The sequence below is a fragment of the Apostichopus japonicus genome, chromosome 19 (genome assembly GCF_037975245.1).
Source record: "Apostichopus japonicus isolate 1M-3 chromosome 19, ASM3797524v1, whole genome shotgun sequence".
Classification (NCBI taxonomy): Eukaryota; Metazoa; Echinodermata; class Holothuroidea; order Aspidochirotida; family Stichopodidae; genus Apostichopus; species Apostichopus japonicus.
The window spans coordinates 30,858,716-30,876,376 of record NC_092579.1 but is presented as its reverse complement, the minus strand read 5'-3'; the positions used below and the strand labels follow the sequence as shown (position 1 = coordinate 30,876,376).

The 17,661-nt window shown below is 36.2% G+C and overlaps 1 protein-coding gene and 1 long non-coding RNA gene across 3 annotated transcripts in view; both read right to left on the bottom strand.

Annotated features, from left to right (window-relative positions):
- LOC139959815 (uncharacterized) overlaps positions 1-17,661 on the bottom strand; it is a 25,569-nt gene extending 7,908 nt beyond the window's left edge. The window contains exons 1-6 of one of the 2 annotated variants that reach the window (XM_071957690.1): positions 17,276-17,661; positions 14,235-15,025; positions 12,660-12,728; positions 11,177-11,307; positions 9,264-9,421; positions 6,792-6,912 (exon numbers count right to left, since the gene is read on the bottom strand). In XM_071957690.1, coding sequence (XP_071813791.1) covers positions 6,792-6,912; positions 9,264-9,421; positions 11,177-11,307; positions 12,660-12,728; positions 14,235-14,904 — 1,149 coding nt within the window. In that variant the 5' untranslated portion in view covers positions 14,905-15,025; positions 17,276-17,661. The remainder of the gene's footprint in view (positions 1-6,791; positions 6,913-9,263; positions 9,422-11,176; positions 11,308-12,659; positions 12,729-14,234; positions 15,026-17,275) is intronic. The other variant, XM_071957691.1, reaches the window with a different exon arrangement.
- On the bottom strand, positions 222-6,755 carry LOC139959819 (uncharacterized). The gene is made up of 2 exons (XR_011790229.1): positions 4,836-6,755; positions 222-4,724 (listed from the first exon to the last, which is right to left on the bottom strand). It is a non-coding gene; the product is annotated as an uncharacterized lncRNA (long non-coding RNA).

Here is a 17,661-nt window from a genome sequence, read left to right as displayed (position 1 = left end):
AGCTATATTTAAATGCAAAGTATGATTTTCATCCAAGCTTTACTTTTGGGAGTTGTCTACAAAGTTTTCAGACTTGAACCTCTACTGGCCTCACATAAACAGTGACCTTAATAAAAACAACACCATTCTGATCTGCCTGTAGAACAAGGTTCTATGAACATGGTAGGAAATTCATGTAAGTTTTACTCTTTTATATACTCTTTATATATTCCTTATATATATATATATATATATATATATACAGATATCAAGATACTACTGTAGCATACTACTGTAGCATACTGTAGTATAACTCAAGCATACTTCACAACCTCAACAATAACTTTTGTGTATTTTAAATCAAAATAGCAAGACAAGGAACAAAACGAAACCACCCAAATAATCTTTACGTGAAAACAAAGAAGATTATTATCTGAACTTCTACAAAATCGAATATATGTATCAAAAGGGATTTTCCAACTGTCACATCAAAAGAATAACTTCCTTCACATCAGTTCATCAAATATAACACAAACACACCAATGCAAAGGTCTCAGGTCAAGTCCTTTGTTAACATTCCAATACGTGTTGGTTTAGTAAGAAAGAAGGAAGGAAACACATTTACAGTCCTACAGGATACTGTTCATGTACTGAAATGTATCTACAGGTTATAAAAACTATCACAAGTTACTTGAATGATCAGGAAAAACCAGATGAAAAACTTTGGATGGTAGAATGAAAAGGAAAGGCATTGTCCGGAGGAGCCGGTCTTAGAGGGCGCAGTGTAAAAAGGTTACCAGTTCATTCTAGGCACGGTAGAACAAGATGCTAAGGTTTTGGGGAGACAAATAAGCGAGGAGTGAAGTAAGTTGAAAATTCTGCAAACTGTAACAGAATATCATGAAATACAATGATCACTCTTTTGTGCACCAAAGTTGGTCTAATATATAATGCAAAATGTAATTTAATGACCCTGTTAGAAGGCACATATATATATATATATATATATATATATATATATGAAGTATTATTTACACAACACAAACCTGCAAGGAATATGATCTCTGTATGAATGCTCAAATAAGGTCCAAAACAACCAGTTAGAAGCTAAAAACTCATGTATGTCTTATATCGGCAGGGTCATGGCTGGTATGGGGGTGATGATGGGTAGAAGGGGGTGATGATGGGTAGGAGAAGGAGACCTGCCATGAGGAGGTACTATTGGCCTGACACACATCCAGTATAGGTCTGGGCACCCATTCACTGTAATGAACCTTCTTTGTCTTGGAGGAGTTGCATGAGATCCTGTTATAGTTAGTGTATGATCCAATAATTTGACCTTTGTTTGATTTTTTTTTTTTTCAAAGACACAAACACATAGTTATTTAAATTAAGTCAGACTTCTTATCTTGACAATTGTCACAAGTTGTATGGAAATTTAAATCTCCTGTAGGTTGACTATTAAAAGTTGATGGCTTGTAAAACTCTCAGTATAATTATGCGATTGGTCTGATAAGCCGACTGGTTTGTCTTTCAGGGTCTCTGGAGGTTTAAGCAGATTTTAGGATCTTTAAAATTACGCTATAGCAACTTGTCCGAGCGGGCATTTACATTGTAATAAAAGTTAACATCACGTTGTTATGATTATTGAATGACCTTATTAACTGAACATAAACCCAAGTATTTTATCAATAAGTAATGTAAGTAATGATGTTGTAATATTTTGTATAAGTCCGACATAATTATTATTGGTCATTAAATTCGTCATTGTAATAACTAATATTGGTCTTTTGTTTAATTGTTGCATCTTGCATCGTACGGGCGTAAACACCCTAGTATTCCGAAAATTCAGCGGACCCAAAATTGTCTCAGGGGTTTTCTGTGACAACAATAGCAGCACATTCTTTGAACTATTCCTCATTCATCTTTAATAGTAATGCCTTTAGGACTTCCTGTGAACAATCACCATTTTCAGAAAGTTCTGTTTCCAGGTAACCTGTATGAACTTTGGATGTGAAGGACCCATTTGTAATACACAGTTCCACTGAAATGTTCTAATCAAGTCCTGGCTGGAATTCCCTGTTACAGTATTAAAATTGCTGGTTGCATGAACAATGATGCCTACCTGATGATCAATGTGTGTGTGAGTGTGTGTGCTACAATGTGTGGACTAACGTACTCATTAAGTACACTGCATGATCTAACAATTTCTCCTTCACAGGGATTAATGTGTTTCAACAGGTTGAATAGAAAGGGTCTAGCACTGCAGCAGCTATGTGGTATCTCTTGTTCAATGTAACAATCTTCAGTTAAAAATGAATGAAATTCATTTATTATATCAAATCTGAATATGAAATGTAACTTGGATTTCTACTGTGTTCCTACCATGGAACTACTACAGATTTAAGGCATATTACTAGGCATAATATGTACTTTGAGCTTTGTTGTCATAGAGACCATCGCAATATTTACAGCAGCTACTGAATGAACCTTGGATGGTACTTGAGATTGCCATTTTAAAGAAGTAAACATAACCTTTAAGATGGCCGTTACAACTGGTGCTAGAATTATATACAAGGTCTGGTCCAAGCAACACTGCTGACATATTAGCTAGCACTAATCTTAAATTCTATGACATAACCCCTTGACATTCTGTGTAGCTTGATTTAAAACCTGCCAAGCTACATAGTTTGATTCAAACCTGCCATGCTACATAGTTTGATTAAAACCTGCCATGCTGTATAGTTTGGGTAAAAACTTCTATGCTACATAGCTTGATTAAAACCTGCCAAGCTACATAGCTTGATTAAAACCTGCCAAGCTATATAGCTTGATTAAAACCTGCCAAGCTACATAGCTTGGTCCAAACCTGCCAAGCTACATGGCTTGATTCAAACCTGTCACTCTTTGAACTTTGATTAAATCCTTTGATGCTTTGTAGTATGATTAAGCCTGCCATGCTTTGTAGAGTGATTTAAACCTGCCATCCTATGTAGTCTGACTTAAGCCTGCCATCCTATGTAGTTAATAAAACATGCCATCATTGCCATGCTCTGTGGTGCGATTAAACCTACCATCCTATGTAGTTTGCTTTAATACCTGCCATCCTATGTAGTTTGATCAAACACGCCATGCTATGATGTGTGATTGAAACCTACCATCCTATGTAGTTTGATATAAAACCTACCATCCTATGTAGTTTGATTAAAACAAGCCATGATGTGACGTGTGATTAAAGACTGCCATGCTATTTAGTTTAATTGAAACCTGCCATCCTATGTAGTGTGATTAAACATGCCAGTTATGTAGTAATTAAAACATGCCATGCTATGTAGTGCAATTAAAACAAGACATGCAATGTAGTGTGATTATATCTGAATGCTGTGCAGCATAAACAGTATTTTAAACATTTTCGCCTGGCACTGTTTTTGATGATTAATTTACCAAATTTTACCGTTATCAAAATATGGGTGAATACTTGGCACAGACATTAGCAAAAATTTGGGGGGGACACCCCCACCCCTTAGACCCCGCCCCATGACACAACTCTGCCGGGCACTCAAATGTTCCTGAGCACATCCCAGGTCACTTTGATTATATCTTTACATACTATACTAACACACTACGGTATGATCATCTAATCTATGCATATAATCACACTGTGTACATACAGTACTACACTAACTACACGTGTACATTATCACTTACCAGACAAGGCGGAAATTCCAAATGATAAAAATAGCTTAAACACAGCGTTAAGATAACTGAAGATATGGCTCAAGGTTAACAATATTGGAAGGAAATATCTGGCAACACAAGGTACACATAAGTTCATCTAAATAGATAGATGAAATTTGATACTGTGTATATGAAATGATATGTAAATTCATCTAAATATGTAATATTTGGTATTGCTTAGATGAAATGGTGTGTAAGTTCACCTAAATTGGTCACATTTGGTATTGTTTAGATGAAATGGTATGTTAGTTCATATAAATCATCTAAATATGTCACATTTGGTATTGCTTAGATAAAATGATATGTAAGTTCATCTAAATTGGTCACATTTGGTATTGTTTAGATGAAATGGTATGTTAGTTCATATAAATAGATAGATGAAATTTGATACTGTGTATATGAAATGATATGTAAATTCATCTAAATATGTAATATTTGGTATTGCTTAGATGAAATGGTGTGTAAGTTCACCTAAATTGGTCACATTTGGTATTGTTTAGATGAAATGGTATGTTAGTTCATATAAATCATCTAAATATGTCACATTTGGTATTGCTTAGATAAAATGATATGTAAGTTCATCTAAATTGGTCACATTTGGTATTGTTTAGATGAAACGGTATGTTAGTTCATATAAATAGATAGATGAAATTTGATACTGTGTATATGAAATGATATGTAAATTCATCTAAATATGTAATATTTGGTATTGCTTAGATGAAATGGTGTGTAAGTTCACCTAAATTGGTCACATTTGGTATTGTTTAGATGAAATGGTATGTTAGTTCATATAAATCATCTAAATATGTCACATTTGGTATTGCTTAGATAAAATGATATGTAAGTTCATCTAAATTGGTCACATTTGGTATTGTTTAGATGAAATGGTATGTTAGTTCATATAAATAGATAGATGAAATTTGATACTGTGTATATGAAATGATATGTAAATTCATCTAAATATGTAATATTTGGTATTGCTTAGATGAAATGGTGTGTAAGTTCACCTAAATTGGTCACATTTGGTATTGTTTAGATGAAATGGTATGTTAGTTCATATAAATCATCTAAATATGTCACATTTGGTATTGCTTGGATGAAATGATATGTAAGTTCACCTAAATTGGTCACATTTGGTATTGTTTAGATGAAATGGTATGTTAGTTCATCTAAATAGATAGATGAAATTTGATACTGTGTATATGAAATGATATGTAACTTCATCTAAATATGTAATATTTGGTATTGCTTAGATGAAATGGTATGTAAGTTCATCTAAATTGGTCACATTTGGTATTGTTTAGATGAAATTGTATGTTAGTTCATATAAATAGATAGATGAAATTTGATACTGTGTATATGAAATGATATGTTAATTCATCTAAATAGGTCATATTTGGTATTGTATAGATGAAGTGGTATGTAAGTTCATTTAAGTAGATAATATTTGGTACTGTTCAGATGAAATGGTATGTTAGTTCATATAAATAGATAGATGAAATTTGATACTGTGTATATGAAATGATATGTAAATTCATCTAAATAGGTCATATTTGGTATTGTATAGATGAAGTGGTATGTAAGTTCATTTAAGTAGATAATATTTGGTACTGTTCAGATGAAATGGTATGTTAGTTCATCTAAATATGGAACATCAATATTGTTTAGATGAAATGGTATCTAAGGTTCATATAAATAGGTAATATTTGGTACTGTTTAGATGAAATGGTTCATCTTATAGTGTTTACACAGGTCTAAAATCAGGAACCGGTTACCCGAGAGCCGTTACCAGTTGGGTATCCGGTTAAAAAAATTGGTCCTACTTAAACTATTTAAAATGCCTCTATATATCTCTGGGGGGTGGGCCCTACAAGATGTCACACTCAAACTATTTAATTGCCTCTATATGCATATCTCTGGGGTGGGGCCTACAAGATGTAAATGCAACATATGATGGTCCCACCCAAACCATTTAACAAGCCTCAATTTGCATATCTCTGGGGAAATGGGCACAGCATGAGGCTGCCTCCAGTAGAAAATGTTTTTAATGGATCAAGGTCAAACAGAGTTTGACAATCAGAACAACACTATTTAATGCAGATGGCACCAAATTACAATCATAAACAACTTCTCCATAGCAACCACAATGTCAATATCCATACAATAGGGAGGTGTTTCTTTTTCAAGAAAAAAATCAATACCACTCTTTGACAACTTCAAAAGCAAATATTATGTTCAAGTTTATTTTATATCATAGTGAAACAGCTGAGACTGTACAGAAGCAATTGATTTTACAAGTTCAAATAACATTAATGGTTTTGTGTGGACTGTAGCTGCAGAAGTACTTCACTACTACAAGATATATGGATTCTCCTTGATATATTTTAACCCTTCTGAAGATTCTGCTAGCTTTTCAGTAAATATGATTCAAATATTTTGTTACATTTCCACACATGAATGAAGGACTGACATAACAGGGAATAATTTATCTAGTACCTCATCACAAAATTGGGAAAAAACTTTTACATAGATCTATAGCAGTTTTTTATTTAAACATTAAACCATATTATTTTATAAAAAACAATATGCAGCTTTCAAAACTGCTATAGATGCAAGTTTTGAACACTAAATTTTACCCTGCATATTGAACGAAGAGTAGGATCATCATAATTAATGTGAACTCTTTTATGATCAATTTTTGTGAGTCTGTAAGTAGTCACAAGTCATATGAATGGACCTTGCAGAACCTTTTCTCTAAGGGAAGAACATCATTACAGGATGGTTTGAGCCCAGTGCAATGTTACTACATGTTTTTCTCGTTTAATGTACGAAATGAGAAAATAATATATATTTACTTCAAAGTCATAGCATGGTGAGGACTATATCCATACCATCTCTATAGCCAAACCGTTGCTTTCTGTATAATCATCTGAAATGAGTCAAGTTTACTAAGTTAAGGTTCATCATAATCATCAACCACCTCTACACCACCCTGCTTTGCCCCTCCCCCCCCACCCACACACACACACCCTCCTCCTGACAACATCTATTGAGAATGACTTTTTGAGCCTTACCTGAGCACCAGGAAAGGAATGAATAGTAGCTGACATCTGTTCCATAACAGAGAGTTTACCAGCAATGGAAACCTCTCCTTTCACTTCCTCTATACCTAGGTGTCGGCCAAGCATTGTCCGCCTGAAGTAACAGAAAAAGAAGAAGACATGACAGAGCAAATAGGCTAAGCATACATTACTGGCAGCTACTGGCTAAATCACAAACCACTGTACTGAAAGTGTATTGCTAGCAGTTAATAGGCTTAATCTCTATCTTAAAGGAAAACATAAGCATACATTATAAAACTATTGAACCACAACATAAGTATACATTGCTAGCACTTTATAGGCTTAATCTCTATCTTAAAGGAAAACATAAGCATACATTACATAACTATTGAATGTACAACATAACATACATTGCTGTTAATAGGCAAAATAATGTAACTATTGAATGTACAACATAACATACATTGCAAGCAGTTACTAGGCTAAATTATGTAACTATTGACAGTAAAATATATAAAGCATGTAGTGCTAACAGTTAATAGGCAAAATTATGTCACTATTGAATGTACAACATAATATACATTGCTAGCAGTTAATAGGCAAAATTATGTAACTATTGAATAAACAACATAATCATAATAGGCTAAATTATAGGCCTTGCCAAATACACTCGCCAACTTTACTTGGCAAGTGTGAATCGTGGGCTAGTCCACCCCAGTTCATCATATACTAGCCTACACAATAATAGTAATAAGACTACCTTTGCACAATTTTACACAGAGTAGTATTTAGATCAGGGTTGTCCAACCTTTTGCAGAGGAGGGCCACATGGAATGATTATGATCAAGGAGGAGGCCGCATGAACCCTACGCTCGATTTTTCAATTTTTTGCCCGAAGCCCAAGGCAACAAAATGTGAGCACTGCGCGCGAAGCGCACTGATTTATTTTCCAGCCCACTCCCCCCCCCCCTCCGTTGAGAGGGTGTCACACAAACTGACCTGTATGCAGTTTTTTGGACCCAGAAGGTTCGAATGATTGACTATATAGCTTCAAATTGTTATCAATAAATCTGCTCACTAAAATTTCGCAACGTAGAGCAACCCTGAGGCGGGCCGGACGCAACCCTGAGGCGGGCCGGACGCAACCCTGTGGCGGGCCGGACACAACCCTGCGGCGGGCCGGACTGTGGCCCGCGGGCCGTAGGTTGGACAACCCTGATTTAGATGATAAAGCAGTACCTTGGCAAGTTAAAGTTGAAAGTTGATTTCTGTCAACAACCAATCTCAATGCCGGGTACAGTATTAAACTGCATAATATGGTTCGCTATTTGTATACATGCAATATATACAGGAATATTTCATGTGAGTTGGTTGTTCACAAACTTCACAAAGCATTTTCCTTTCATTTGAACACTTTCAGAGAAAACATCATTTTGAAATCTTATTTTATATTGTCACTCAGATCCGGGAAGGGGTTGAGCTTGCAAAGTGGGTATTGCAATGTGACTATTGTGTATTCATAAACAAATGGTACTCATATATTCATTTCTAGGACAATTAAAAACATTTGTGGAACATCGATGTCATGAGGGCTTGGCTATGCCCAGGCAACCTGTAAAACATCAGTTGAGTACAGTACTAGCCTAGCAGGCCCACTAGTCTACTTACAATGAACAGATGGAAATCCCCTGAGCACTGTACTTATAGATATTAGATTACTAAATGACTACAAATTATAAACTGGGACAATGTACATCAGCATGGATAGCTGTTGTTTTATGAAGCATAACAGCCACATAACAGTAAAGCCATAGTTTTACAACCTAAACAAAAGTTGCTATACACAGATTGGTGTCAGTCAATGGATAGTGTTACACAGGAAATGGCACACAAGATTTCACACTCTTGTTTGATGAAACACTATAGGGCGTACAATATCCATGCCTGAAAGGTGACAAAGCAATTGTAAAGCAGAAAGACTGGAAGGGTGATTGCATTGAGGCTGTATATCTCATGCATATGAGCACAATATACACAATAGGCTCAGTGGTTGCCTAGGCATACTACGTAAAGCATATCAATCAAAGCAGGACTGCACTGCCCCTCCATGAACTCACAACTTGAACGAGAACACTTCATACATTGAATGAACAATGTACAGCACATTAATGGCATATAACTCATGGAAGATTCCCTTTATATACCTTCCACTATTATAACTGAATCCCCACAAACCCCACCGCTACCATCACAATCAATACCTTTTGTGTGATTTCGAAAATGGTGATCCTCTTAGGTTAATATTCAACTGCAGTTTGGCTGCATCTTGTTTTCACAACCAACTTCTTTAATCAAGAATTTGCTTGATTTAAATTTGAAATGGTCGTACATGTGTTGAATATATATATACTTCACTTGTTCTTTTGCATCAGAAATGAGGGTTTGCAGTGCTCACTAGGGAGAGTATTCCTGACATGTACATACCGTTGTGTAATGGCTCGGCAGAATGGCATGCTGCAGTGGGATTCTTGACATGTCCTGTTATGGTCTAGTACGTTGTGCAGTGTTCCATCGCAACGAGTGCAATGGGGAAGTGTGCCAAGATGAAAACACCGATCCATCAGTACAAGAAAGTACTGTGCCTGTGAGCAAAGCAGAAATCGCTATCAAGTTCATAGCTGTATCAATGTTCAAGCCAATCAACTCTGGTTTGGGATCTATTTCATGGTATCAACTAAACGGAAAGCCACCAGTTTGTGTTACCAGAGCTTAAACTGCACTAGTAACAGCTGCTTGATTTCAGTACAGAACGGGTTTTTCATCTCCGTCCATTATTGCACCTGACATCTCACCCAACTCATTCCTTAATGGCTCTGTCCCATCTTTTGTAAAACATTTAAAATGAAAAGAGAGAGAGAAAGCAGGTGGCCTCCAATAAATGATCTACAGTATTAAGTTCAAACTAATTACAACTTCCATGCATTATGCCTTCATCATTCTCAAGAGTATCTTGCAGATATGTGTTCAGCTTCCAATCATCGTTGATAGAAAACCTGCCATTGAATCCAGACGGCCATTATCATAGTGTACTCCGATCAACACAACAATGCAGTACTGTAAGAAGCCATGACATGAACCACTCATTTGTCAAAGTCCAAAGACTGTCCATCAGGTATTTGTACTAACCATGGGAATCTACCTACTACAAATAGACCATACCCATACTAACCATGGGAATCTACCTACTACAAATAAACCATACCCATACTAACCATGGGCAATCTACCTACTACATATAAACCATACCCATACTAACCATGGGAATCTACCTACTACAAATAAACCATACCCATACTAACCACAGACAATCTACCTACTACATATGAACCATACCCATACTAACCATGGGCAATCTACCTACTGCATATGAACCATATCCATACTAACCATGGGAATCTACCTACTACATATATGAACCATACCCAAACTAACCATGGGAATCTACCAACTACAAATGAACCATACCCATACTAACCATGGGGAATCTACCTACTACATATAAACCATACCCATACTAACCATGGGGAATCTACCTACTACATATGAACCATATCCATACTAACCATGGGAATCTACCTACTACATATATGAACCATACCCAAACTAACCATGGGAATCTACCAACTACAAATGAACCATACCCATACTAACCATGGGCAATCTACCTATTGCATATGAACCATACCCATATTAACCATGGGGAATCTATGTACTACAAATGAACCATACCCATACTAACCACAGGGAACCTTCCTACTACATATAAACCATACCCATACTAACCACAGGCAGTCTACCTACTACATATAAACCATATCCATACTTACCATGGGAATCTACCTAAACTTAAACCAAAATGAACCTCTTGCATTATCCTGTTTGACCGCTTTGGACCTCAAAAGGACCTAAAGTGGACTTCCACCAATTTCATTGCATTTACCAAATTACCAGGGGGGCTATACATACCAAGAAGGCCAATGTATATTTCAATCGTGTATATTTTGAGTTATCTGTTTATAAGTCAAAGGCATCACATACACTAACACACCAAGCAACACACGTATGTTAATACCATGGCAACGATTCCTTTTGCCCCAGGCTATGAACAAATAAATTACTTAAGTATTCACTCCACTCAATTCAAAATTAAGTGAGATGCTGCTTCTAATGGAATATGAGTTAAAATTGAAATTATAGATTGCAAATGAATATTCAACAGACAAGATGAATACTTTGCTTGTATTGGCTACAACATGAACTTACCCCTAACGATATTGGGAATAGAAACATAAATTACGTTAACAATGCAATGTTACAGAATTTAATTACATACATACTTCTAAACAATCCCATGATTTACATCGTATCTGTGACGTAGTGATGTCCTTTGGCTTTCTTGCCTTCCTGGGTTTACACAGATTAGCTACCACAAGACCCATGCCCCTGTTACTGTCACCTGTTACTGGATCTGTCAAAGCAAAATAGAAAAGTCATGATATTAAGACATTCATTGTTTAACTGTTTCCTTGTTAAACAATCAATAGTTTTAACCTTAAATTGGTACTTGGATGTGTGTGTGTGTTTTAATGCAAACCCCAACACATTTAAATAACACATGAGTTGTGACTTTCGTAAACTTTTCATATCCAACAAAGTTACAAGTGTTTTAGATTCTGTATACATACCAATACTTTATTCTGTATACATTCTGTATACATAATAGTACTTTATTCTGTATACATTATGTATACATACCAATACTTTATTCTGTATACATACCAGTACTTTATTCTATATACATACAAATACTTTATTCTGTATACATACCAATACATCTTACTGCATACATACCAATACTTTATTCTGTATACATGTCAATACTTTATTCTGTATACATACTAGTACTTTATTCTGTATACATTCTGTATACATATCAATACTTTATTCTGTATACATACCAATACTTTGTTCTGTATGCATACCAGTACTTTTTTTTGTATACATACCAATGCTTTCCCTGTATACATACCAATACTTTATTAGAATCTGTATACATACCAGTACTTTAGTCTGTATACATACCAATACTTTATTCTGTATGCATACCAGTACTTTATTCTGGATGCATTATATACTTTATTCTGTATACATACCATTTATCTTGTATACCAATTCTTTATTCTACACACATACCAGTTCTTAATTATACTAAGCCAGTTTCAAAATGAAAGCCTAAAAGTGATACCAAACATGATCAGGGTGACTACACTCTCCCTATGGTTACTTGCCATATTAGGAAAGCTGAACTAAGCATGCTTATAGCCAGTTTCAAAATGAAATGTTTAAAACACTGTTGCATACATTTAGTACAATATTCAATGTCGTTTATTTGCAGAGTTCTCAGAATCCTGTTACAATTATGTCTTACTTGTGGCTCTTTTAACAGTGTATTGTCAAAAATAAATCTGAACTTTAGCTGAGAGTGGCAAGTAACCAAAAATTAAAAATGCCAGAATATTTTCCAGTCCTGTTTCTGGTCAGAAAAACAATTACCATCTTTCAATAGTGTATTCATTTGTGCTGATGGTTTACCTCTGACAGTGAATAAAGAACTGCTGTCCATGAACAAGAAATATGGTTTTAAGAACTTCACATGCCAATTTTGTCAAACTTGTGTAAATATATTTTCATTTTCTTTCTTGAGATATCATGTTTAAGAGCTGAGGAGTGAGATATCTCACACCCACACACACTTACATGACAACTTTTTGGTACTGGTACCTTGTCTGTCTAAAGCAAGTAAAAAACAAAAGTCCGTACCTAATGAATCACACCCACAATCTGTTTCCATAGGTCCTGACATACCATCAGGTGGAGTTTCCAAAGAACCTGTAAAATTGAAAGAAAATTTGACAAGACATGGACAACTGTAAATATAAATAGATATTTCCAAATCAAGGAATTTTAGCTTTCAAGATGTAGTTTACCTACTTTTAGGTATTTACTTTCAATGAGAATACATGAAGTCCAGTTAAATAGTCATGTATGTGAATACATGATGCGTCCAGTTTATAGTCATGTATGTGAATACATGACACATCCAGATCACATTGATGCATGTGAATACATGACTTGTCCAGTTTATAGACATGTATTTGAATACATGACACTTCCAATTTATAGTCATGTATGAGAATACATGACACTTCCAGTTAATAGTCATGTATGTGAATACATGACACATCCATATCACATTGATGCATGTGAATACATGACTTGTCCAGTTTATAGACATGTATTTGAATACATGACACTTCCAATTTATAGTCATGTATGAGAATACATGACATGTCCTGTTTATAGTCATGTATGTGAATACATGACACATCAGATTATAGTCATATTATGTAACTTCATGACTCCACCAGCTCCTAGTCATGCATGTGAATACCTGACACGTCCAGCTCACATTCATGTATGTGAATACATGACTTGTCCAGTTTATAGACATGTATTTGAATACATGACACTTCCAATTTATAGTCATGTATGAGAATACATGACACTTCCAGTTAATAGTCATGTATGTGAATACATGACACATCCATATCACATTGATGCATGTGAATACATGACTTGTCCAGTTTATAGACATGTATTTGAATACATGACACTTCCAATTTATAGTCATGTATGAGAATACATGACATGTCCTGTTTATAGTCATGTATGTGAATACATGACACATCAGATTATAGTCATATTATGTAACTTCATGACTCCACCAGCTCCTAGTCATGCATGTGAATACCTGACACGTCCAGCTCACATTCATGTATGTGAATACATGACTTGTCCAGATTATAGTCATGTATGTGTACAACAAACCTTACAGAGAATATCAGGTACTGTATCTACAATTGCATTGTTTCAGGACTGAGGGTGGTAGCACACAATTGCCAGTACTATTATGACTTGCTTTGATAAGATATGATAAACTTAATTAAACCCCACAAATGGTACATGAATGCTTGTATAAAACAGTGAACAGTGAACAGTATACAAAATATAACAAAATATAAAGACATGAACAAACAATCCTACAACAATACAATGGACAAGAGACCAGAACAGTCCTTACAAAAGGTCCCAACTGGCAAGCTCTAGCCTTTGAAATTTAATCTATGGAGTTTTCTGCATTGCTTAATAAATCTGGAGTGTCGATTTGTACTGGCCAATGAAAACGGCGTCCTACCACTCCAAGGGAAAGAAGGCCATTGCATGATACCTTTATTGTGGATAATGGTAACAAAAAACAGTCTACTGTAGATCTAGCAAGAAAATGACCATAATTTGATGAGTATCTTGCAAAATACATTTTATAATTTAACTCACCACTGCAGCTTGTGTCTGATATAAGTAGGTCGGTGCTACGCACACTACAATCACATGTTTGATTTTTAACTTCACAAACATCTGAGATTGAATTGGCCCCTGCAATCAAACTGGACAATCTGTCTGTTGTTAATCGTTTAATTAGGTTTTCACAATCCTGTTGCCACAATGGGCGTGTGTCAGTTTCCGCGAATACACTACTAGCATTGCTTAAACTCAGAGGATCTTCAACATCATCACTTTCTCCCCAAAACCCACTAGATGCTTGAGAAAGCTGCGTTCTTGGCGGTTGGCGATTGGGTACATCCAGTGATTGTTTCCCCCATACTTCATTTCGGTCCTCTAGCCTCCCATCAGATACATCAGAAGGAGTGTTCCGTTCTGACAAATTTCTATCAAAACTACCATAATCCGATCGAGAAGCAAAACTAGAAGAAAAACTTGATGACAAGCTAGCTCCTACACCAGAATCAAGGTCTGCTTCATGGTCAATACTTTCTGACTGTGCATACTGTCGTTGAAGTTGACACCACCGTTGTATGCTTCGTTTTTGATTTGATACAGTCCCAGTTTCGGGTTCGTTTATCTCAATTGAAGGCACTTTTACCTGTGTAATAACTGTGTTACCTAATTTCTGGCAAAGCTCGTCTTTGTTCTCTAAGTGATCCATTGCAATGATTAATACAGGTCAGGTGTCTTCTTATCATGCCACATTCTCTTATGTACAGTAGTCTTCTACTTGCACTGGACCAGCATTCATAATCACTATGAAGAAGAATGATTCGTTCAATCTGAGGAAGGAATTATTCAATGCACTGTTAGATATTAAAGTATACCATGCAGCTTCTGTACAGTATGTGTGGCTGGCAAATATAATACTCGAAACTAGGGATTGCAATTCATTAAAGTGAGTCACTCTCCTTGACTTCTTCAGTAAGGCAAGGGTATTTGTTCTTTGCATGAATCATGTAGCCCTTTGTCTAAAGCTAAAAAGCAAAATTTTACTAAAGCTAACTTTTTTTCCAGAGTTTGATATGAATTACTGTACCTCATTTTAGCTTTCATATCAAATGAACTGCACACCTGAGTGAACTCATGACCACCAACTTAACTACCTTGGAATGTTTAAAATTTGGTTACAAATCTATAGTATTATATTGTAAGTTCATATAAATGGCAAATTTATAAACTCTGTAGAGAGTGAAAGCAAATAGAGGTTCACATTGTAGGGTATGACAGCCTTGTTTTATCTGTACTCTAATGTAATTCTGTGTAGGACCTGTGTAATCCTGTAGTTCTGTGTATTCTATGTAATCTCTAGGCTAGTATGTGAACTGTATTGCGCAGCTGTAATCTGTATACTGTAACTTACAGTATCTAGTAAGCATGCTTATATTCCAGGGATGTGTAGCTCACACACAGCCATGTAATATGGTACAGCCAGAGGGTCACATGACCATGGAATTTGGGAGAAATAATTATAGCATGGACCATCAGAGTGTCTTTTACCCTTTTGGTGTCCCTACACTTGCTGTAGTGTCATGGTCAAGGGTTGGGGGTGTGGGGATGACCACCAATACAAAATATTTGGTTTCCCCTCCCCCAATGAAATTATCTCATCCAAAGTCCCAAACCAACCAGTTTTGCAAATAAAAAGTGATCCCACCAGGTATTTGACAAGGAAGGTGGAGGGGGTAGGGTGGTTGAAACAATGGCAGGAGGATAGTGATAGAAGGCATAGATTGTGGGTCTAACTTTAAAACATGGCATCCCACTTACAACATGTCTAGCCTAGGCATAGACTACAGGTAGGCATGAGTTAAAGTGTAACTATAACCCAATGAAAACATTTCAATTAGGCATATAAAATTACTGCTGTCGGATCAAGTCCATTAGTGGTTGTCACCTCATTGTCTATGAACATACTGTACCATTGCAAACTAGGAGTGTGCAGTATGTGCGTATGAAGGATTAGGGAATAACATTAGTTCAGTTTACTAAACGTCACTTTAAAATATAAGGAAGCTACTGCTTTGCATCACTTAAGCAAGTAGGCCTATGACTCATTAGTGATCGTATTCTGCTGTAACTACTACACACATACTGAACACCTACTAGACCTAGTTTGTAATGAGTTGTTTAACAACAATGACCTGGCAACTGCTAACAGACTTGCAAACATCTTGAAGTAATATTGTAAGGCTACCATGAAATGATACTAAGCGCTGCTTGTCTGGAATTAGGGCTTAGCCTAGGTCTACACTAACCAATCCATGAATTCCATGTTCGCCAACACTCACTTGAGCCTTTAGGCCTCGGGTAGGCCATACCTAACTCAACTTTCCTTTTCAGTTTACTCAGGGCAGAGAGCGTCAAAATGAGGTGGTTTTAAATTACCAAAATTCGACAAACTAACCGAATGCACGACGAAGGATCGTCGACATTTGCTTTACTTTAAATTTTTGCGTTGTTGACTACATGTAGCCCTGGGTAGGATGGTGACTTCGAAGTTCGCCCACTTAAGACTTAAAACACCCCAAAACTAAATCTTCTGGTCTAAATCACCAGAAAATATACTTCATATGGTGGGAGAATTTTGTTATAGTACGATACACGGCCAAACTTTCTTTCCTGCAAACTGTTTTCACGTTGTTTTCCAAGAAGATTCTTCGTGATTGTGGAACTGGTATTTCTTGCTAGAGTATTGCGAATTTCGGCCACGCAACCTACAGTGTGGCGCTGGTAAAAATTGGTGGCGCTGTTGCTCTTTCAGTAATTATAACAGACTTCATAGATCTTCGTCATTTTATTGACAAATATGTAAGTAATTTCTTGCACACGGGTCATTTTGGAGAGAAAATAACTGTAGCTTCGTACTTTTTGGTGAAATTTGGCTCTTCCTGTAGGTTTTCATGGTGAAAATCGTGTATTTCTTAGGGTGCCCGAACTTCGCAGTATGGCGAACTTCGCAATATACTATAAAGGTCTAGGGTAAGCCAGGAACTATGAATTATGAATATGAATGAGTTAACTTGTATTACCTTCTCACCTGTCTAGTAACAGCATCACTGAATTTAGGTTGTAGCCGATGTAACTCTTTTTCTTGTAATGTACCCAAGACTCCCGATGATGTAGTCCGTACGCTAGATCGGCCCAGTCGACAAACTGGCTGTTCAGTTCGGCATGGAAATAATGTAGCTGCACACCACATGAATCAAGATACTGGATGCTGAGTGACTGACTGACTACTACTACTAGTACTAGGCACCGAGTTCAAAAGCCGTCGTCGAAAACAACCAATTAGGCTCAGCTACAGGCCGTCTGCTACACATTTCGCAGAATATTTGCGGAATAGCAAACGCGTTGAATGGTAAATGAATGGCATATATATCTCCTGTCAAGGCGTATTTAAATATTCATAGCTGCA